Genomic DNA, 22,082 nt, shown 5'->3' with positions numbered 1-22,082 from the left:
TCCTCTATTTTTTCCTTAGAAAATTCTAGTTACAACCTACTAGGTTACCTTGTTCTATTGTTTTGTTGAAACATCTTATCACCTATTACTCCAACAAGAAAAAAAGGAATAACAGCCCATTTTAATGGGGCTTCTGAATTCACAAATATAGTTTGCACACACTTTTTCATTTATGTGGAGAGGCTGCTCCACGGCCACTCCAATTGGAGGTCACTTAAAAAGGCATGAAATAAAACCACCTCAGGAATCTGCAGCTGCTCCATGGATTCTCCCTGGCTTCAGACGCTGCCTTCTGTTCCACATGTTGGGAAAACCTAGGGACAGAACTAAGAATGACAGCAAAGGTTCAAACCCTTAAGAGACATGCCCCCTCTCTGTTCATACCACACTGACAACCATTTACTTCTGGCCAGGAAAGAGTTTTCTCTGCCCTGGTCATTGTGTTTCCTCATTAGAGCCAGTCTGGGGAATAGCATCTTCTTCCTCTGGCTTGGGTCGAAGGAGCCAAGCCTTCGCTCTGTTGGAAACTGTAATTAGCCACACTGGACACCTATCACCCACACAAGCATTGCTTTGTTAGACTTTTCATTTGTACAAAACCAAAGAGAAAAGCTTTTTTTCCTTTTTTTACCAAATCCCTTTGGTGCTAAAACATCTTGACATTAATTTGGGATAAAATAACTAATTTGTGATAAAATAACTAGAGGATTAAAACATAATATTACACACAAAAAAGGAGACCATGATGACCTCAGGTTATAATATAAAGGCCTTTGTAGGACCTGGGGCTTATTTTTATACAGATCATGGCAACTGTAAGCAATAAATTATATGCCCTGTGGTTTTCCCATCCAGGAGATGGTTATGTAAGGAAATAAAAAGCCTGTGATTAGTAAGCAAAGACACACACGTGATCATAGGTACAGGCTGTCTTTATGGGAGAAACAAGTGTCTTGAGAATGATGTCTAGAGGGCTGTGTACAAATAAAACTGGCTTTACATAATTATTTGAATAATAATTTAATGATTTTTACACTAAAAAGAATTTAGACCTAACTTGAATCTCCCACTTAAATATGAAAGTAAAAGCAAACAACTTGGAAATGGAATTCACAGCCACAGATTTTAATGGATTATTTCTCTTCACTTGGGGAAGATGAGGGAGGAGCATGATATTCCATGTCTTCTGAAGACATTTATCTGAGAGGAATCAAATTGTGTAAAATGGAGAAAAATGACTTGAATTCCAAGATATCATTCCTCTTGGACCATGACAACTTTGAACAAAAATATTTTCACAAAACTTCATTTTAATCATCTTCTTTACAAAGCACAATACTTAAGACTTTTCTAAATACAACTTTAGAAAATGAAGCAAAAAAATAATCTCCATAGATGCTGGTCAAGTCCATGCTGAATGCAAAAGAATTTTTTCAAAAGTGATACTTCCAAGCTTTTCAATATTCGTGATGGGTCCATTTTGTAAAGATGGTGGCTGTTTGGGCAGTGGCTCGTCCAGTTCCATGACTGTAGAATCCTCTTGCTGGCTAGCCCATAGGGCAGGAAGGAAGCTGCATATGCCAACTTCTCCTTCTAGAATTGCTTCTCCTTCTCCTGAAAGCCAGTGACTCTATGAGAAGGTAACATCCCTCTTGTATTCCAGGTCACCAATGCCCCACAAGGGTGCTCCAACCTCTCAATTTAACTATTCACAATCGTCTGTATACACATTATATAAAACTATATCATTAGGGATTTTCATAATAAGTGAGATATCCACATGTAAAAGAATCCTATCCTCATTCTTATATTAGGTGGTGGGAATCTCTGAAGGCTTCAATTTTAACATAGAAACTCTTAGAACAGTCAAGGGGCACAGGGACATTTTATGTCACTCTCGGAAACATGGTGCTCCTGGCCCCCAGCATACCAAGGGCAAGGTAACTGGGAAGGCAGCATGTTCAGATGTGAGAGTGAAGGGTGTGAAGCTTCTTTCCTTACACACCCCTTCCCTTAACTACACCCTCACCCTGAAACCCCACCTGGAAGACCAGGGTGTCCAGGGATCTATGAATACTCTAGAGGAAGTAGCTGCCTCTGGGTGAGTATGTAGGTGAGAGGGAGGAGGAAGGAAGGGACAGAGGAAAAGACATTTATTCGTAATACTTTTGATGATCAACATGTGGTTGGGTTTTTTTTTTCATCACTCCTTCATTTTCATCAATTTTCAGTCTTTGTCATTGTGCGAATCTACTGATGTTTAGTAGCTTCGCTTTAAAACTCAGGAAATGGACAAAGCAGCTTTTTAGAAACACATAAAACATCTTCAGGGGCCATGAAGGGCCACCCCCCACACCCCAATCCCCAAACAGTCTTGCAATACAGTATGCTTCCCTTATTTTCAGCTAAGGATGAGAAAACAGTTACAGAGTCTAAGGCTTAACTCCTCATTGGCTACAGAGATAAAGCAGACAAGCAAACATCAGTTTCCTTGGGTCGGAAAAAGCAATTCCAGGAATGCAAGAGCGAGCCAACGGCTACACTTCCACAAGCGCCTCCCCCCTTTCTCTTGGACCTGAGGAAAGGGTTACAAGAAAGCAAGGCAAATGACATTATGTGAGTACAGTTTCCACAACAGCACACACGATGACCCAGTGCAGGAAAGAATACAACATTCCCCCCCCTTGGTTTTCATTTTTACTTTTATTTATTTTTGCTTTAATAATGCATATTCTGTTCACTCAAAAGGTGCAAAGGACAGGAAGCAGGGGTTTAACTTGGCTGATGAAAAATCAAGCAGGGGTGACATTTCTAGTTCATGAACAACCTAAAACTAGAACTTAAAAGTCACAGCTGGTACCAAAGAGCGCGCCCAACTTCACAGCTGTCTCCTCTTAGGACCTTTGGTTAGGCGAGAGAAGCTTTGAAGACAGTGGCCTCTAGTGGACTTTGATAAGTGGCTAGAAAAAAAATGTGTGTGTGTGTGTGTGTCTTTTAAATCATGGTAGCTGCATCACAAAAGCTCCAATCAAGAGGGTGGTAAAAAGAAGGCACAGATCATTGCAAATACCAGATTTTCTCTTTCTCTTTTTGTAAATATACCATCATATATAAGCTAAAATTTATCTTAGGGTGGTGGGGTTTGCTGGCAGGACAAGGGACAGGTTGGACCTAAAATTGCATATGTAATAGAATCCTTGAGGGGGACACAGAGCGAGGCAGCTTTTCACGTAAAGCGAAAAGAATGGGATGCTCACTCCGGACTGCATGTAGTACAAACACTGGGGAAATCTGTGGCAAAACACGATTTAAAAAAAAATCATAAAATTATAAAGCTTGTAAACGAAGAATCTAAAATTACATTTTATTAATGGAAAATATCATCAAAATAGTACCACTACGGACTAAACTGCCTGAGTTTTCGTTTCGTGTGAGATCTCATAGTAAAAAAGCCTTTAGCACAATTTGCTCTGTTTAAGTCACAACCAGTGCCAGACCCAGGACTATACCATGGGGAAGAATCTCCTCTTGGATGGAATTTGTGTTGTGCTATCAAGACTTTTGTGCTAATCTTTCAAACAGGGACGTGTTGAGGCAAACCTTTAATCTTTTGGCACAAGGTTATTTTGGCTGGGGCAGAAAATTTGAGTCTTGGACTCGGGATGAATAATGCGACATTTCATTTATCAAGTATTCATTTTGATTGAAGAGCTTTCTTTATGTCATTAACTTCCATCTACAAAGGAAAAACAAGAGCCGAACAAAATCACAATCAATTGGCTGGCTAGATAAAAGCTGGAAAGATAAGCAGCCTGGTTGATTGAAAGAAAATAATCAACCTGACAGTTTGAAAGGTGAAATGAGTGAAATGGTATCTGAATGAAGAGTTGATCACAATCCCAGAAATGACATAAACCAAAAGAATAGGCGCATCGACGTGAAGCTCGAGGAGAGGGTAGATGTTTGAATTCTCCAGCTACAAGTGTCCAAAATTTGTCAAAAGCAACAATACAACAATAATTCCAGTTTCTTGGTCAGAGGGTGGAGAAGGTTGTCCTGACACACTGGACCACTTGGCAGGGCTGGAAGGCCACTGTGCTTGGGCCCAAGGGGATGTCTATGAGCACCCCCAAAGTGATGGCATGCAGTTACTGATCCTTTAAACACCATGGATCCCAGTCACCCCCAAAGGAACTGACTGCGTGAGAGCGGAAAGCCCATCATTTCCAACTCCTACACGCTTTGCCCTTCAGTCATGGCTGAGTTAGGCCAGAGAGAGGCCAGAGGGGGACAGAGCTCTGATGCCCTGCAGGACAGACACAGCTGTCAGGCAGAAGTAGAGAAATAAAGAGCAGGCACCAAGTGTGGACGGCTGTGGTCCTTTGAGCTTCAATGGCCGCATGACAGAAATACCAGTGTGTCTCCCTAGTCCCACACTCTCTGGTAGTTATGACAATGAGGCCTCCGGAAATGGCGGGGTTGGGGGTAGTTTTCACAGAGATGGATTCCAAATGAGAAACCCAACTGGGGGCACATTTGCTAATGCCTCCCTTCTCCAAGACTTCCCGGGTCCCAGGAGGGGATGTGAGTAAGGCTGTGTCATTCTAAGACAATTGTCACAGGAAGCCCATCTAAATCGGTAGAAAAATAACTCGCATCTATTTTCAAAATAAAGCCCGGACTTTACTCCCACCCTCAACTGAGCCTCTCATGGGGCAACAGGACCCCAAGGGACCCACCTGCAACCGAAGCCGGATTTTCTTCTCTTCATCCAACTCTGACAGTAACTGCTTAATCTCTCGTCTGGAAAGCAAATGGCAGTAACATTAAACAAAGCCCAGACTTCTATAACAGGAGATAAGAAATCTCTTATCACTACAAAATCCATCTGTTCCTTTTACAAAGAAGATGTGGACAGAACATTACACTATTTTCTTTGTACAGCTAAGGCTTAGAGCCTGGTGTAGAAAGGCCATTATTTCTGGGCTCCCCAAATATGCAGCCATTAAATAATAGGTCCGATGTGACCTTGGAAATCCCTTAATGTAAGCTTCTTCTAGAAGAAGAAGGGGAAACTGAGACTCAGGGGGGTGGCCTGATTTGCCCGGGGTCTAGTCTCTAGGTATCCAGGCTTGTATTTGGTCGTCTTCTCTCTAATTAGTCCTTTCTTCCAGAATTGCTGGTCCTTACATGTACTTACATTAACAATATTCATTGCAGACATTTTACCGCTCCCCATATACATACACATCTATATGTGTGTGTGTGTGTGTATATATATATATATGTATATATATATATATATATATTTCCTTTATTTTCACAGAATTTTAAATTACTAAAAGCTTAGCAATATGTTTTCAGATATTCTCACAGAATCCTACAAATAGGAACACCTAAAAACTGGCAGGTCAAAGAACTGAACTAAGGATACAGTAATTATGTCACAGACGAAGTAGACACAAGTTAGAACACAAAGCCCGGTGCCCTTTCTAACGTTAAATAATGAAGTAGAACAAAACGAATCATCTCACAAACCCAGGCTCTAGACTGAGGTCACTACAGCCATGCTAACTCTGGTCAGAGAGCTGTGCGCCATTTTAGGGTACTAGACACTCCAGTTTACACGTGCAGGTGTGCAAACTAGACTGGGAAATTAGAAAGCAAAGCCCGCAGAGGCCTTATACGGCATCCGCTCACTGCAGACGTGCGCCATGTGGTCCTTGTAGTTGGACCAGTGTCCAAGCACTGTGGTCGACGCACTGGCTTCTCTGACATGCACTGGTCACGCTTTGTCCGTGTATTTATTCATGCACACGCTGTGTACCATGATCTCAGTGGGCCCGACTTAGGGTTTAGGAGAGAAGTATAAGATGGGGCCTGAATCACACGGCACGACTCCAGGAGGGAGTCGAGTCCAGCTGGGGGAGTTCATTGGGGAAGGAGGTGTGAAGGAAGTTGCTACGTCTTGAACTAGTGAAAAAGTGTCTATGAGGAGGGGAGACAATGGGGGAGTTGATGGAGAAGAGCCAGGACAGAACAGGGAGGCGAGAACTTCAGGTTTGGGAATGAGGAGAGTCAGCACAGACTTGAGCTGAATGCTGCACGAAAAGTGACACAGAGAGCTAAGCTGGGAGACTGGTGGGGACCCAGCACCCCAGGGCGTGGAGGCCAGGCCCTGGAGAGGAGCCACTGTGATGTCTGATTTGAGAAGAAGTTGGCTGGGAAGCACAATTCCAGCCGACCACACCCAGGCTTCAGAGTGGAGAGAGAAACATGGGGTGGAGCAGCCCCCAGGCACTGGCGACTCTACACTCAGGACTCAGGCACAGGGCATTTCAGACAGGCAAGAAAGTTCTAGGCACTTCCCAGAAGGAGGGTCCCAAGGCAGGAAGACCTGGATCCAGGAGTGGCTGATTCATCTTGGTCAGAAGGCTGAGAACCAGTGCTCTGGGACAAACTGGGGTTGTGGGGTCACTGTCTAGGCAGGGGACACCTGTTGCCTGGACATGGATGAGGCCTGTGGGTACCCATAGCTCTCCTGTGCAGGGACAGCTAGGAGCTGGGGACTTGGAGGAAATAGGGGCAGCCTGGCCGGCCCTTCAAGACCCGCTCTAGTCCCATCCTGCAGTTCTGCCTATTTGTCTGATGAGCCCTTGCCAGGCAGGGGACATAGGACACCTCCAGTCTGAGCGGAACAGAAGCAGGATACAGCCACAGGGCTCAGGGTTCCACAGGAGCCTTATCTTAGAATGCTCCGGGGAAAAGACAATGATGTACATTTGGGGAAAAGACGGTGATGTACATTTGGGAAACACCACATACACTAGCCTCTGTCTTCCCAGGCACAGTGAAGGCTCTGAGCAGTGCTCTAGAGAAGAAACTAACTTGGTTTAACCCAATTGTTCCCCGAAGAACATGAACATTCAGTGGTAGGCAGGTGCTCAGCCTCAGGTGTCCTCCCCAGGGCGTGGCTGCGGGTGCCTGTGAAGCCGCCATGCTGCTCCCCAGCTGGGGTGCTAGGTCGCCTTTGGAGACCCTTTCAGGAAACACCTCCTTCAGGTGCTTCACCTGTTCCCTCCAGAAAGAGCGAACGGGCCCCTAAACTCTCTGCGCCTTAGTTTATTCAGGTAAGTGCCTCCCGACTCCCAGCCCTTTTACTATTTTTGTCACTGCACGCAGTGTCCTGGGTGGGGTGTGTGTGCCAAGTGTCGAGCCTCAGGTTGAAAGAGTCCCTGCATCTTTTTCCCACTCTGTGTCCCTAAATGCAAGCCAGTTCCTACACAGGGCAGCTAACTGAAGAAATGGCAATTTCGCTGATGCCAGGCTGCTGGCTGATTAAGCAGTGGTGCGTGCGCATACCACGTGTTCTGGGGATGTGAAGATCTTTTTCACAGCCTGCTCAGCACATTGGTCCCCGTGGCTGACTCCTCCTTGTCCACCGTGCGGCCAGCCTGGGCCCGTCCCAGGTGCAGCTGAGCTACCTGAAGCCTCCGGGGTTCACCCGCCCACTCCCGCCCCTGCTGCCATCATCCCGGGGGAGGCTGGCCTATCCCCAGGGAGGCTGGGACCCAGGCTGGCAGAACTCATCCCTGACCTGCGGAAAGCACCCCCAGGAGGTGGTTTGAGAAGGGGCTGCAGACACTCACTTCTGCTGGTCCTTCATGGTCTCGATGATGCTCCTCAGCTCCCGGACCTGCGTCCTCAGCTCCTCCATGGCTGCCTGGCTGCTGGCCACAGGCTCCATCTTTGGTTTGCCTTCCGTGCCGAACAGAGACGGGGAGTTGGCTCTGTGTCCAACTGTTCCCAAAGAGGATGACAGAGGGGAGGATGCTGCCGAGGACAGAGGAGCCGGCCCGCCGCCACCCGCAGCCATGGTCCCCGGCTTCGGTGGCAGGGACGCTTTGTTGTCGGAGACCTGTAATGAGGCAGGACAGACAGGGTTCAGGCCAGGGAGGCATGTGGGGCACTGCCCTGCCCTGTTTACTACGATGCTCCGTCTACATCACCTGCCCTGAAGCCCTCCACATGGTCCACCCATTCATTCCTTCCTCTGCGTGCCCTCAAGGGCCTGCTTGCTGCAGGCAACCCCTTGTTGTTGTTCAGTTGCTCTGACTCTTTGCGACTCCATGGACTGCAGCATGCCAGGCCCCTCTGTCTTCCACTGTCACCTGGGGTTTGCTCAGATTCATGTTCATTGAGTCAGTGATACCATCCGACCATCTCAACCTCTGCTGCCCCCTTCTCCTTTTGCCTTTGTCCCTTTATGTATTTTAAATTTAGCCACCTTTCTGAACAGGTAGTTCCTAATTGATTTAATGTACTTGTCCAGAGGCCCATGGACCTGCTAGGCTCTTCAAACTCTGAAGTGAGTAAAACATTTTCCTGACCTTCAAGGGGCTGAGAACCCAGTGAGATGCAGATAGACCAACCAACACACTGCAAATGACGGGGGAGTGCACAGGCAGGAAGGGAAGCAACCAGGAAAGACCCAGTTTCCTGGAGGGAGGGTACCAGGATGAGGAGGAGGACCAGGAGATGGTCAGAAGGGGGGTGGTTCTAGAGGGGGCAGTTCAGTTCAGTTGAGTCGCTCAGTCATGTCCAAATCTTTGTGACCCCATGGACTGCAGCACGCCAGGCCTCCCTGTCCATCACCAAATCCCAGAGCCTACTCAAACTCCTGTCCATCACGTCAGTGATGCCATCCAACCATCCCATCCTCTGTCATCCCCTTCTCCTCCCACCTTCAATCTTTCCCAGCATCAGGGTCTTTTCCAATGAGTCGGTTCTTTGCATCAGGTAGCCAAAGTATTGGAGTTTCAGCTTCAGCATCAGTCCTTCCAATGAACACCCAGGACTGATCTCCTTTAGGATGGACTGGTTGATCTCCTTGCAGTCCAAGGGACCCTCAAGAGTCTTCTCCAACGCCACAGTTCAAAAGCATCAATTCTTCGGCGCTCAGCTTTCTTTATAGTCCAACTCTAACATCCATACATGACTACATACATGACCACACACATCATGTATGGATGTGAGAGGGGGCAGTGTGTGAGACAAAGGCCTAGAGAGCGAAGAGTGAACTGCAGTCAGGGGAAGCTAGAATGTCAGGGGGCAAGAGAGAGGTGGGGTGTGCCTTCAGGGACAGTTAAGGCTAGGGAGGCACAGGGGGCTTGTGGAAAGGGATAAAAGATCGGCTGCCAAGCAAAGGTCACCATGGCTGCAGAAAGGCCGAAGAGCTGGCGGGTTTGGAGATCTAGACACTTTCTGGGAACTCTCATATAGTGAAAGCCGGACACAGTGAGGGTTTGCTTCAGGCAATGGCCAGGAGTCTAGAGAGAAGACAGTTTAGAGAGATGTGGCAATGGCAGGTTCATTCAAACAAGAGCTGCAGCCCTGCCCTCCCGGAGCAGACACCCCACAGTCACGAGGATGTGGTCCTAGACAGGCCACAGCAGGTGAGATGAGGTACAGACCGAGGGCCGTGGGTGGGGATGCGGAAGGAGGCACTAAGGCTGACCTGTTCATGGGAGGAAGAACAGGCCGAAGGCCCAAAGAACAATCTCAGTTTCAGACACACTGAATTTTAGGAGCCTGATGGATAGCCAAAGGGGAAGTCCAATGGGCAGAGTCAGTGACTGAAAAAGTGAATTGGGCCAGAGAAATCACCAGATGAAGTGCAAGCCATGGGGGTGGACGACACAGAACGGGAAGAGAAGAGGCCCACTGATGGAGCCTACAGGTGCCCAGGATTGAAGAGGTAGAAAGAGAGGGGAGGGCTCTTGGGGGCTGAGATGGAGAGGTGAGAGAGGGAATGGAGCCAGACCAGAAGAGGGCCCCTGGAGGAGCTTCCAGAGGTGCCGAGAGCAAAACTGGGGGGAGCCAATCGGTGGAGCCAAGGGAGAGTGAATTCTGGTCAAGGCAGGTTGGCAGCTGCATGGGAGGTGAGGGGCATGGCCTGCAGTTTTAAAACTCCTTTTCCAAACACTCGGCTGAGAAAGGAAGATAGGAGAAAGAGAGAGTTCTTAGAGAAGCCTCAGGAGGAAATAGGATCAAGAAAGTGTTGGATTTGCTTTCAAAGACAGGGGAGACCCTGAGCTGGAAGATTTCTTGAAGGTAAGAGCCAAGGTGAAGATGGAGGATACAGATAGGGAGGTCTGATGGAGAGGCGTCCTGAGAGGGCCAGAAGGGCACAGGGAGCATGAGAAACAGGGGTGGGAGGGAAGAGGGGCAGGCCGCAGGCCTATGGAGGTGAGATCATAGGCGGGGGGAGTGGGGAGGGAGTAGACAGGATGGTGGGAGGTGAGGGAGTCGAGGCTGCTGGTGAGGCTGGGCAACATAGCCGGGACTCCCTCCAGCAGCCAGCGCCCAGGGCTGGAGCCAAGATGGGGCTGGGCTGGCATGGTGAGGAGGCTGAGCCTGGACTCAGGCTGTGCTGCAGGGAGAAACTGGGCAGAGTCCGCCAGAAGCAGATGGGCCATCGTTCCCAGCCTTTCTGCTCGCCTTTTCTCTGCCAAGTTATCATTGAGAAAATCGCTTTCTGCTGCCAGAGAGAATGTGCCACCATCCTGTGCTGATTGTTAGTAGGAGTTAGAGTAAGAGGGGCGAGGGGCTGACATTTACAGAGCACTGATTATATGCCAGACGTTGGCTGGACAACTGAAACGAGGGTCAGTTGGCACACAGGCTTTATGGAGCAGGAAACTGAGGCTTAGGGATGTGGTTGAGAAATTCCCCACATCTCAGAGCTCAGGAGTGGCAGAACTGAGCTTCAATCCCCTCCCATGATATCAGCTGGACCCTCAGGCTCGGTAATGTGACCAGGGCTGCCTCTGCCCGAGTCTCAGGGTCCTCTCTCCTGGCCTGATTTTCTTTGCTTCTTTTCTACTCCTAAATTCATGCCCTTCCTCACTTCCCACCCTGTATTCTCACATACATCCCTCAACCCACCCATGTCCTCACAGTGACTTTCAGACATTTCTTGGATCGATGCTTCTCTTTGCATTTCCTATGTGACTCACCCTCCCAAATCACTTCAGCTAACACGTGTTTGTTACAAGCCCTCACAGAGTACAGGCCACCAAATGTCCTGATCAATTAGTTCAAGAGGAATTTCTAGAAGCAATAAATAAGAATGACAACTCTGGGAAAGAGAAATGGAACAGAACAGTGAAACTCAGAAATGTGAAGAGCCAATGCCCACCAGTAGATGTCGCTACAGAGACACTCTAGGGACATGGGAGAGAGTGCAACTCTAGGCATTTCTATGGTCACCAGAAAAAACGGATCTAAATCCAATTTCTGCAAATGGAATCCTTTTATAAAGGCAGACTGCTTCAGTTTTGTGAATATTACAATCGATCTGCTTTACAGGATCATATTTTTGCTGACTATATCAGCTTTTTAAGAAAATCTATACATGTAAATCCGTAAATCTATGAGAAGGAAAATTACACATCACCTTTGATTTCTTTGTGTTAATTCCTGCTGTGAGTGCCTTAAAAATGACTTCTGCTTTCTGTTTTTAGACAGAAAGCAGTTGCTAATGTTTAAAGAAAATAACTTCAATTGACCGGCTTCTCTCAGCATGAGAACATGGCATTTTAAAATCATACTTCACAATCACAGGATGAACGGAACTTGTTTAGGATAACCTTTAGAAGCCACACACAGTTGCTAAACAATGTGTTCTTTGTGCCTCATAAGCCAATAATAAGAGAGCTATACTATCCCTGGGCATGCAGTGAAATTAAAATGTTTTTAGATTATAAATATATCCTAATAAATGAATCCAAATAAGCTTTTCTGTAAGAAATCCCATTAGTTATTCAAATTCATGAACTGCCAATTGTAATTTGTGACACCACCAGTTTTGAACATAAAAGTCACAATCTGTAGGCAGAGGGCACAGCATTTAACATATTTCATGCAATCTTTGTAAAACTGTTTTGGTTGTTGTGATGGTGATGGTGTGTGAGAAAATATGTGTGTGTGCATGTGTATGTGGTTGCCGGTATGAAAAGGGGATCAAGCCATAAGAGAAAACATGGGATTCTGCTCAGTTTTGGAGACTGTAACATTCCTTAGGGACTCTGATGACCAAAGTCATCACTGTCATCAAAGAATGACAAAAAATTTGTGTTGTGTGTTGTAATGGACTGAATGTGTCTTCCCAAAATTTCTATGTGAAAACCCTAACTCCCCTTGGGATGGTATTGGGACATGGGATATCTGGAAGGTGATTAGGACATGAGGGTGGAGCTCCCATGAATGGGTTGTTGCCCTTCTAAAAGGGACTCAAAGAGCTCTCTCACCCTCTTTCTTCCATATGAAGATACAAAGCGCAGTCATCAGTCTGCACTTCTGAAGAGATCTCTCAGCAGAAGCTAACCACGCCAGCATCCTGATCTCAGGCAGCCAGCCTCCAGAAATGGGAGAGACCAATTTCTGTTGTTTCTATGTCACCCAATCTGTGGCACTTTGTTTCAGCAGCTCCACATGACTAAGACATCTGTTTCTCTTTGTTTGGTTTATGATGCAACATCAGAGCAGACACGAAAAGGCAGGGGTCCCGTGCTGTCAGGATACCCTCGCCACGGCTGGCCACTCACTTGGGATATGGTAACAGTCTTCGACGTTTTCTTGGATGCGTCCACTCCTCTGTGTGCAAGTGAAACGTGTTCTTCTTTATCTTCTTCAGGACTTGGGGAGTCAAAGATGTCAGGGCTTGAAAGGGAAGACTGGATAAAGCCAAAAGAAAATGCTTTTGTCAGAGTTACACCTTAGCTGACATAGCTTTTGTTAACATAATGCAGTACGCTTTTCAAAGCACTCGACACTTATATTTTGTTTGTCTCCTCATTATAATGCCAGGCAGAAAGTGTGCTATTATCTGTGTGCTAGAGAGAGTGGCAGAACTGGGACTAAGATGATTTCCTTGACTAGGGATCTTTCTTTCTATGGGATCTTTCCACTGATGCCTGTTGGTCATTTCATCTGTGCAAGCATCCACCTATCCATCTATCTTTTCCAGCTCCCTCCATCCCTCAGAGACCTTCTCTTTTTTGTAAACATTTGCTACCATGTGCCAAGCACTCAGCTTGGTACTGAACCTGACAGTGACATGCCAGACACGGCCCCTGCTCTCACAGGGTGGACAGTCCAATGGGGAAGGACATTCAGGTTGAGAGGAAGCTGCCTCTAACCCGCCTCTCCTCCCTTTCCTCCCGATCCTTTCTCAGAACCACCGAATCTACTGCATAGTGAAGTGCCTGAAAGGACTTGTCTGAGAGGAAACCATCTCTGAGAGTAAGGAATCAGCAGCCCTGGGTCCAGTGAGCAGTGTTATCTGCGGCCCCAGAGAACCGCCCTGCCTGCCAGCACACCATGCTCATGTCTAATCTGCTACCTGCTGCTAAAACGCTGCCCTCGGGGCCATGGACGATCATTATCCATTCTGGATTCCATCTCTGCTAAGGTGTATTTACAGAATGGCAGCATCTCTTGGTGAAATATGGGGAAACACTCCTACCCTTTCTGCCTTGCTGTGAAGATTGAAAAAGCTGGATGAACAAAAACCAATTCACTGGAATCACTTGGTCAAAGAAGATGACTATGTTAGAATTTCCTTATTTTAGGACAAAGCAGAGAAAAAGAAGAGTTCCTGCAGCAAGGAGGAATCTTCCAGACATGTTGCTGGGTGAGCTCCTATTCAGCCTTGCCTCTGCGCCTTCCACCTCTGCAGTGGGAAAAATAGCCATGTTCAGGGTCACCATGTGGCTCCACTATAGAAAAATCAGACCTGCAAATACTATTCATTTTCTTCTGTTTACTCTACTTACTACGCATTACATTGAGGGAATGTTTAAGCAATGTTTTAAAATGAAAAGGTCTTGTTTGTTAATCTTCAGTTAATCTGAAAATCCAATTACCTACATCCCCCCAACCAAGCTTTCTTTTACTATAAGCTTAACTACCTTATAATGCCTCTTATTTTCAGATTTTATTCAAAAAGCCAGTTTCCTCCTATAGAACCTATGATTCATGAGCTGTCAATCAATGTTGGCTCTTTGAATTCAATACAAAGCTCACACTAGGTTGAGAGGCCCCAGGCTACAGAGACATGACTAATGTGTTTCCTCCATCATTCCCTCCAATTGCCTTTTAGGAATATGTCCATACCCAGTAGTCCCATCTCGCTATGAAAAACCTAATGGGAAGGTGCTAATGGAAAGAAGGGTAAACAGGAATGGACAGGCATGAAGGGAAAGAGTACAGTAATTGTACTTCTTTAAAGCACAAATGTATCCTGCTGCTTTAAGTCCACAGATAAAATTGTTTCATATAATATATCAAAGTTCGAGCCACTATTTCATAAGCTTTCTGCAGACAGGGACCATATTTATCTCATTCCCAGTTGCAGCCTTGGTACCTGGCACAGAGCTGAGCCCACAGCAGATAACCATCAATATGTGTGGAATGAGTGAATGAACAAACATGTTATCTAAAGGCGGGGTGAAGATGACATGCCTTTACCCAGTCTCCCCCAAATGTATCCGAACCCCCAGACACAAGCTGTAGGGACCAAGAGTGTGGTGCAGGGAGGAGGGCAGGTGGAAACTCAAACTTCTCTGTATTTAATCCTGATACCTCAGGGTCCTCTAGATCTTGAAAAGTTGAGAAGAATTTGGACAGAAAACAAAAATGGTGAAAGATGCATAGAGAACATATCAGAGGTAGAATGAAATATTTAAATACAGAGATACTAAGAAGCAATTAAATAGTCTGTGTGTTGATGAAGTGTTTGAGGAGGGTGTGGAAAGCTGAGAGGGAAGGAAGGTGGTGTTGACACAGTGCTCTCTGTAATAGTGAAAAGTAAGCCACGTCTTCAAGCCTTTCTTCCCCAAAGATGGCAATACACAGTTAGATATGCTTCCTACAATGAGGAAAAACAGGACCACTCAATCCACACTTCCGGACTCAGTGGATATGCGAGACGAGGTTCAAAGGAAGTGGCATTCTTTTTCTTCTAAATGACCACTCCTTAGGTGGGATCATTAGAAAGTGTCCTGAGAAGCCTGAAAAAGGTTAATTCTTTGGTATCTGGGTGAAGGCTTTAGTCCCACAGTCCCAGCAAGGACAAGGCAACTCAATATATAGAGACAGACAGACCCACACACATACATACATACATATGCTGCTTGCAGAAGCATCACGATTTTTCTACAGTGACCTTCACTTCAGCGTTTAGGATGAATGGAAACATACATGTCCAGTGACACTGCACTGGCTAGATAAACGCCCACGTATTCCCAGGCTAGAGCACGGGGGGCAGCCACACTCACTGTGGCGTGATGGGGGGGTGCAATGATGGGGAGAAGGTGCACAGTGGAAGGGGAAAGCAACTTCCAGAGCCATGTATTCTCTGTGGGCCTATTTTGAAGAAATGCAAGATACACAACAGGAGGTGAACAGGTCTTAGCTCTTGGGAACAAGACTACAGGGAGCTTACTTTTTTCTTCACCCCTTTTGTGCTTCAAATGTGGTACAATAAATGCATTACAGGTTTTGAATAAGAAACAAAGTTATTCAAAATGACCCAAACGAAAACTTCTTTGGGTTATCTGGAGTGTTCTGCCTGTTCTCTCCTGCATGATCAGGTGTCTGGTATGTTTGAAACCCATCTCTTAAAGGTCTACGTGGGGTTCTGTGCAGGGGTGCTGAGGACAGGGCTTTGAGAGAAAAATGCTTGGCCACTGCCAAGCACTGGAGAGCAGCTTACCCTTTCTTCCCCTCAAAAGTTCTCTTTTGTTTATAGACCAACCCAGCCTTACTCTCCTTTCCCGTCAGAAAACATGACATTTTTGTCCCCTTACCGATTTCACTTCAGGTTCAAACAAAAATCCGTGGAAGAACAGAGGAGGAGAGTGGCACGAGGGAGTCCCCACCTCATTGGCAGATGCACAAAGAACTAAAAGAAGGAAGCACTGCCTGACTCCAGAAGACTCTCCAATTGCTTCCAGCCAGCAGTGTAGCTCATAGACCTCCCTCTCCCAGAGGGTCCTCCAGTCAGCCACTCGCAGCACAGCCCTTGGCCAGAGGCCCCAATCTCTCCTGCCTTCCAGCCTTGGGAAGCGAGGAGACACTTACAGACGTCAGAGACTGGGATGGAGGTCGTCTCCCAGTGGCTTTTGGTCTGCTTGTGGTTGGGTGACTGAGTTTCTCAGTAGATGATACCACGGAGTCAAAACCTTCTAGGTCTAAAACAAAAGGACAACAGATTTTTAAAAGTGCATCAGTAGGAGTAAAGGAAGGTTCTTTTAACATGCTGCAAACATGTCTTTTCATTAATAGTCATCCTTTATGTCTGGTTTATACTTCATCATTTATGAAGGTTGTTTTACATCCTTTGGTCACCTCATCAGTGTGATTCAAACTGAATGAAAGAATCATTTCCACCTCGGTTTAACAAGCTAACATGGAGGAAAGAGAGCCATGATTTTTCTTCCCACTTTCAATAGCTATATTCATAAATCTTCAAAGCTACAGAAAGAGAAATAAAGGAGGACTCCTCTTTCTTCCGCAAAGCCAAGTCCATTTTGGTAGATACAACATTCGTGTAGTTACAATACAATAAGAACTTCACAAGGTACCACATCCCTGGGCAAGTGAACGCTGGTCGTTGATTCCAGAAGACAAGCGAGGGCAACCTTGCCCTCTGGCTGGACCATCACCCTACTGTTAGACTCTTAACTGCCTGGAAACAGACAGCAAGCTTCTGTTCCCTCAGATGACTCACAGAGCCCCATACCAGTCTGTTTCCAGAAGCATCACCCAGCGGAGACAATATCATCTTCAGTCACCAGTCTGCTCACTCGATCTCTCCATGATGACTGAGCAACGACTCTGTGCCCCACACAGAGCTGGACACCAAGGCAAACCCAGTGAGCATGGTAGAAATTAGCCTATCCTTGGGGTGCCCCCATCTCGAGGACTGATGTCTCAGATGAACGGCACATCATTCAGTCAGATCATCACTGCCTTTACTTTGTCACCTCCTTCAACCAGATCAGGCAAAAGGGAACTCTGGTTCTACAGAGTTCTGGGAATTTATAAACCAAGTGTAGATATCTGTGTGATGGACAAAGGGATGGCTGGCAGAAAGGGACAGACCTTGAGACTCATTACTGCTGGTGAATGGGACCATACCCCCTCTTCCTGACTGGGAGACCATGCTTCATTGGCCGTGCCTGACACTGCCTTCCCAAACCATCCCCATTCTCCCAACAGAGCCCCAGTTTTGTTTTAGGACAATGTGCCCAGTGGAAGCTTGTTTGGACTAATCTGGTGATGGCGATCCTGCTCCTCATGGCCTGTGATTGGTTTAAAGGTGGCCGTGGAGCCCAATTTGGGTCACTGAGAAAGGAAAGGAAGTCCATGGACAGCCTCTGGGGGAGATTTCCTCTCTGCCTCTAAACCTCCTCTTCCTTCCTACTTGGGGAGTTGTTGTGCAAGAATAGGATGCCTGGAGTTGTGGATAGGCTTAATGTCCTTCTAAGAAGAGAAAGACACCAGGACCCACTTATCCCTCTGCTATTTGAAGACACAGTGAGAAGACAGAGTCCATGAACCGAGAGGAGGGGACTCAACAGACACAGCATCTGCTAGTGCTATCATCTTGGCCTTCACCGCCTCCAGAACTGTGAGAAATAGATGTCTGTTGCTTAAGTTCTGTCATGGCAGATCTGGTAGACTAAGACAGGCATGGATTTTGAACTAAGCTGTTTGGGTTCAAATCCCGGCTCCACCACCAGCCACCAGTGTACCTGGCATGTTTCTAGTCTCTTCCCGTCACTTCTTTTTTTCTTTTGCCCACACCCCACAACATTTGGGACCTCAGTTCCCTGACCAAGGGTTGAACCCATGCCCCCTGCATTGGAAGCATAAGTCTTAACCACTGGATCGCCAGGGAAGTCCCTTCCTGCTCCTTCCTGCGGCAGTAGTCTTCAGTCCTTTTCCTGCCATTGCACAAATGACTATACACTCTTTTATGAACCATGAGGGAGATGCTCTTGGAGATCTTCAGGACAGCAAAGCAGAAAAACAGAAAGAGCTTGGGTGACTGATCACCTCAAGGAGCCACTCGACAACCCTGGAATGACAATGTCCTGACTTCTCACCATGTGAAATAAACTCACCCTCCCCTTATGTCAGCTAATTTTAGTCAGATATTCTTTCTCTGCAACTGAAAGCATCTTAAACTGCCACAACTGCAAGTGTGCTGGCTCAGGACAGAAAAGATAAAAATGATGTGTGTTTTTTTCCCTTCCTTATTTTGGGGAGTGCTCCTTTGTTGAGGGGTACCATAAGCAGTCTGGCCGTGTGACAGCGTTATTCTATTAATGCGCAGGCAGGTGCTGTCTGCAAACTACTTCCTTGAGTGGAATATGCAAAACCAAGCACAACTCACTGGTCAGGACAAACCATTACATTACCCCTGGGATTAGATGACATGCCTTTATTCCAGCACCTGGTGAATGAATAATTACTCAACATGAACTCATCTTATCAGGGCAAAGCAACTGTAACCAAAGGCTAACTCTGCAGAGACAGCACCAGAAAAGCATCAGCAGTGCTCTGAGGCCAATGAGGAGCTGATCAGCACCCAGGGCCACAGAGAGGCTTCTGAAAAGGGCCCCCACTCACCAGCCAGCTCTGTGGAGATCGGGGTGGGTCCCTCTAGAGCCTGTTCACTGGCCTGATCCTCTCAGGGGCCTTACCTTTAAGAGAATCTTACTTTCCTAAAAGAATCCCCTTCAGTCCCCACCCCAGGACTCGCTTCTACCAGCTCCATGTTGTCTGAAATTGAAATTCCCAATTACACACTTGGATTGGTGCCAAAAGCCATCATCTGACACTAATATCTGAATTTTTTAAAAATTGCTGTTTTCTCCAATTATAAATGGAATATGTGCACAGTGTATAATTTTTCAAAGCCATAAAATGATAACAACAAAACAAAGTCAACTATAACCTTACTGTGCCGGGACAACACTATTAGTATTTTGGTAGCTTTCCCTTCAGGCTTTTTCTATAAATAGACTGCCTAGTTCACATTACATGTAGTAATGCATTCTGCTTATTTCACTCAACATTATATTCCATGTGTCTATTTTGATTGTTGTAGAATCTTCCATTGCACTGCAGTTCATGATTTACTGAATCAATTCCTTAGCAATGGGTAATTAGTTTTCAAATCATTTCCTCTCTCTCTGTTGTTGTTTTATTAAGGAGGAGCGCTGCACAAACATCTTTGCATACACTCTACATCCAGTGAATTTAGCAGGTTCTCTGGGCAGCTCCTCAACTGGGCCCTAGAGGAAGGGATTAAGGCCCAGGGCAGGGAGGTCTGCTGGCAGAAGGGTGGAGGTGAGGGGTGTGGAGGGCACAAGGTACTTGCAGGGCACAGAAAGCCTGGGTGGGGGAAGCAAATGCTGAGCAGCAGCCAGGAGGGAAGGAGGCGAAGGACAGGGTCGTAAAGGTTGCAGTAAACAAGCCAGCGCTGAGGGCCTTGGCCGGGCGCTGCCAGGACCTGAGAGCCACCACCTAGACCATGGCTCCATCCTGGACACTGAAGCCAGCTCAGGAGGCAACACTGGAGCAGGCTGAAGCCATGAAAGAACAATCAAAGGCCTGCTGACTGTGGTTCTCCACCTTGGCTGCGGAGAAGAGCCACCTGGACAATTAAAAATAAAAAGGCTCCTGCCTGGCTCCCGCTGTGGGACTGACTGGGTTAGTCTGGGGTTTCAGTCTAGGCCAGGTAGGCTCCCCGTCTCCCCAGGCTTATTAGGATGTTAGTAGCAGAGGCGGGGGGCAGGGTAGGGTGTGAGTCAGGACTTAAGCAAGCGGAGGAGAGGAGAGGGCACTGGGCCAAGGGCCACCAGGGGGGTGGCAGAGGTTCTAGGGTCCAGTGAGGCATCGGGAGTTAGGCTCCTCACAGGGTGGGTCCCCTGCTGACCTGGTGGGTGGGCAACAGAGGTGATCAGGTGGTAACCAAAGTGGTCACAGGGGTGACAAGTCAGAAATGTGGCAGCTGGGGTAAGAGAGAGGCACTTGAGAAGCCCAGCATGCAGAGCGGGGCAGGAGGGGGGACAAGGGGAGTTGGTGAGGTGGCCTTGGGCCCTCCTTAGAACAGACCCAGAATATCTTCTGGTGTGCAGACCAGGCAGCACCCAGGAATTTTCTGTTGGATTCCATCTGTGCTCCCAACCCACCCTCCCGAGCCTGCTGAAAGAATGAAGGCCCCGGGGGAGTTGAGAGTTTGACACCGTTTGAGACAGTGGTCTGTCCTAAATCACACTTTCCAAATGACTCAGAGGGCTGGTCTGTGTGTGGCACATGACTGAGCCCCAGGAGGGCAGGGACCCGTCTTCGTGCTCTCACACTCAGCCAGGCATACTGGCGGTCCGGTTGATGAAGGAACACACGAGCAAGCCCACGGATGAATCAACTCTCTCAAGAAAGAACTCTGATTACAGGCATGCAGCTTATAGAGTGGGGGCTGCTGGTGGGCTGCGAGGAGCAGCTTGGTTGTGGTGGGGAGTGGTGGGCAGCCTTTGGTGCCGGGGCTGCAGAGACAGCCCAGCCGGCCCATCCATGCTGTTTCACTGGCTGAGGTCTGCACTAAAAAAGCCCCACACAAGCTGAAGCCTGGCCACTCAGCAAGCAGCCTCAGTCAGCATCCCCATGACAGATGGCCCAGAAGAGCATCTCGTCTCTGCCACTCCACAATACAAGCAGGGCTGAGGCCTGCAGGGGAGCTGCACTCTTAACCTCCTCACACAGACTCAGCTATGTGGAACTTTCTACAGTTGGAGCTCGTAAAAAGCACTTTGGGGAAATAACAAACAAAACCAAAGTGCCAGAAAGAAGAAGATGCACCAAAGATGAGGTCACTTGTTGAAAAGGGAACCTCAGACCTTGAACTTCAACTCACTTCTGCTTTCGGACAATGGAGGGGGCAGCTCTTCAGCACTGTAACATAAATTTTCAGTGGCACAGAGCATGCTCTCATGACTGTGGCCGGGGGAGCTGAGATTAAGGCAGAATTTCCATGACTAACCCATTGTGGTGTGAAGAAAATGTCCCAATTTTCATGGTGGTTTTGAAATGAATCAGGCTGAAACCTGATATGAGCTTTCTCAGCCTGGCTAGGAATTTTTCCTCTTAATAAAAAATAGTTTTAATGCCCATAAGCCAATCCAAAACTCTGGAACTGGCAAAGGTGGGGTATTTTTTTTTAAAGTTAGTTTCATAAGGATGAGAGGCCCTGCACTTTTCTGATACTTGGAAGATGAACCCTCTGCAGACATACGGGGATAATTCATGCTGGACATGGAGTCAGCTTGGAAATGCCTTTGGACTCTTCACGGCACAAGGAGTTGCCCATTTTCCATAAGTTTCAGTCACACCCTATTTAGTTCAATTAGAAAATGTGGGTTCATTTTCCACTGATGGCAGGGATGGTACCAGTGACCACAGGCAACCTGAAACACACCCACTGAAAACATGGAGGAGAGTCAACAGCCTGAGGCGGGCCAGTGGCACCAAAGGAAATGTTTGTGAGCTCCTACGTGGCTCTCTTTACTTACTGTAGTTCGCTGCTCTGGACTCGAGAATGAGTCCTGGAATAGAAGTTTCCTACATCTGAAGCTTGGCAGCATTGCTCCCTCCCAATATCTCTGGAAACCACACCATCCCTGCATGTCCTGTCAAGGACCATTAAAGCTGCAGGAACTTCTTGCATGGAACCATGGAAATGAATTTCTCACTCCAAGTCCTGTACCATCCCACAAGCTGCTGCCAGAGAGAGATGTGTAAAGTGAAGATCTGAGTATGCCCCTTTGCTGCTTCAAGTCCTTCCTGAGTGCCAACGAAATCCTGGTGCCTTCATGTGGCCGATGCACCTCTGTCCCTCAGGTGACTTCCTCCTCTCCGCTCCCCTCTCCTCTCCTCCCTTCCCCTGGGGCCATCAAGGCTTGGCTTGGCAACTAAGATCTCTTCCAAGAATCCAGACTGCACTCTAA

General features: G+C 47.2%; 1 protein-coding gene across 7 annotated transcripts in view; it reads right to left on the bottom strand.

Annotated features, from left to right (window-relative positions):
* Window positions 1-2,684: 2,684 nt before the first annotated feature.
* SH3KBP1 (SH3 domain containing kinase binding protein 1) overlaps window positions 2,685-22,082 on the bottom strand; it is a 336,262-nt gene continuing 316,864 nt past the window's right edge. For all 7 annotated transcript variants that reach the window (XM_055565562.1, XM_055565558.1, XM_055565556.1 and 4 more), the window contains 5 exons: window positions 16,147-16,256; window positions 12,609-12,737; window positions 7,650-7,918; window positions 4,740-4,803; window positions 2,685-3,736 (listed from right to left, as the gene is read on the bottom strand). In XM_055565562.1, the coding sequence (XP_055421537.1) occupies window positions 3,695-3,736; window positions 4,740-4,803; window positions 7,650-7,918; window positions 12,609-12,737; window positions 16,147-16,256 (614 nt within the window). In that variant the 3' untranslated portion in view covers window positions 2,685-3,694. The remainder of the gene's footprint in view (window positions 3,737-4,739; window positions 4,804-7,649; window positions 7,919-12,608; window positions 12,738-16,146; window positions 16,257-22,082) is intronic.

This window comes from Bubalus kerabau, chromosome X (genome assembly GCF_029407905.1).
Source record: "Bubalus kerabau isolate K-KA32 ecotype Philippines breed swamp buffalo chromosome X, PCC_UOA_SB_1v2, whole genome shotgun sequence".
Lineage (NCBI taxonomy): Eukaryota > Metazoa > Chordata > Mammalia > Artiodactyla > Bovidae > Bubalus > Bubalus kerabau.
The sequence above is the reverse complement of the archived record's forward strand: the minus strand, read 5'-3'. Positions and strand labels throughout refer to the sequence as shown.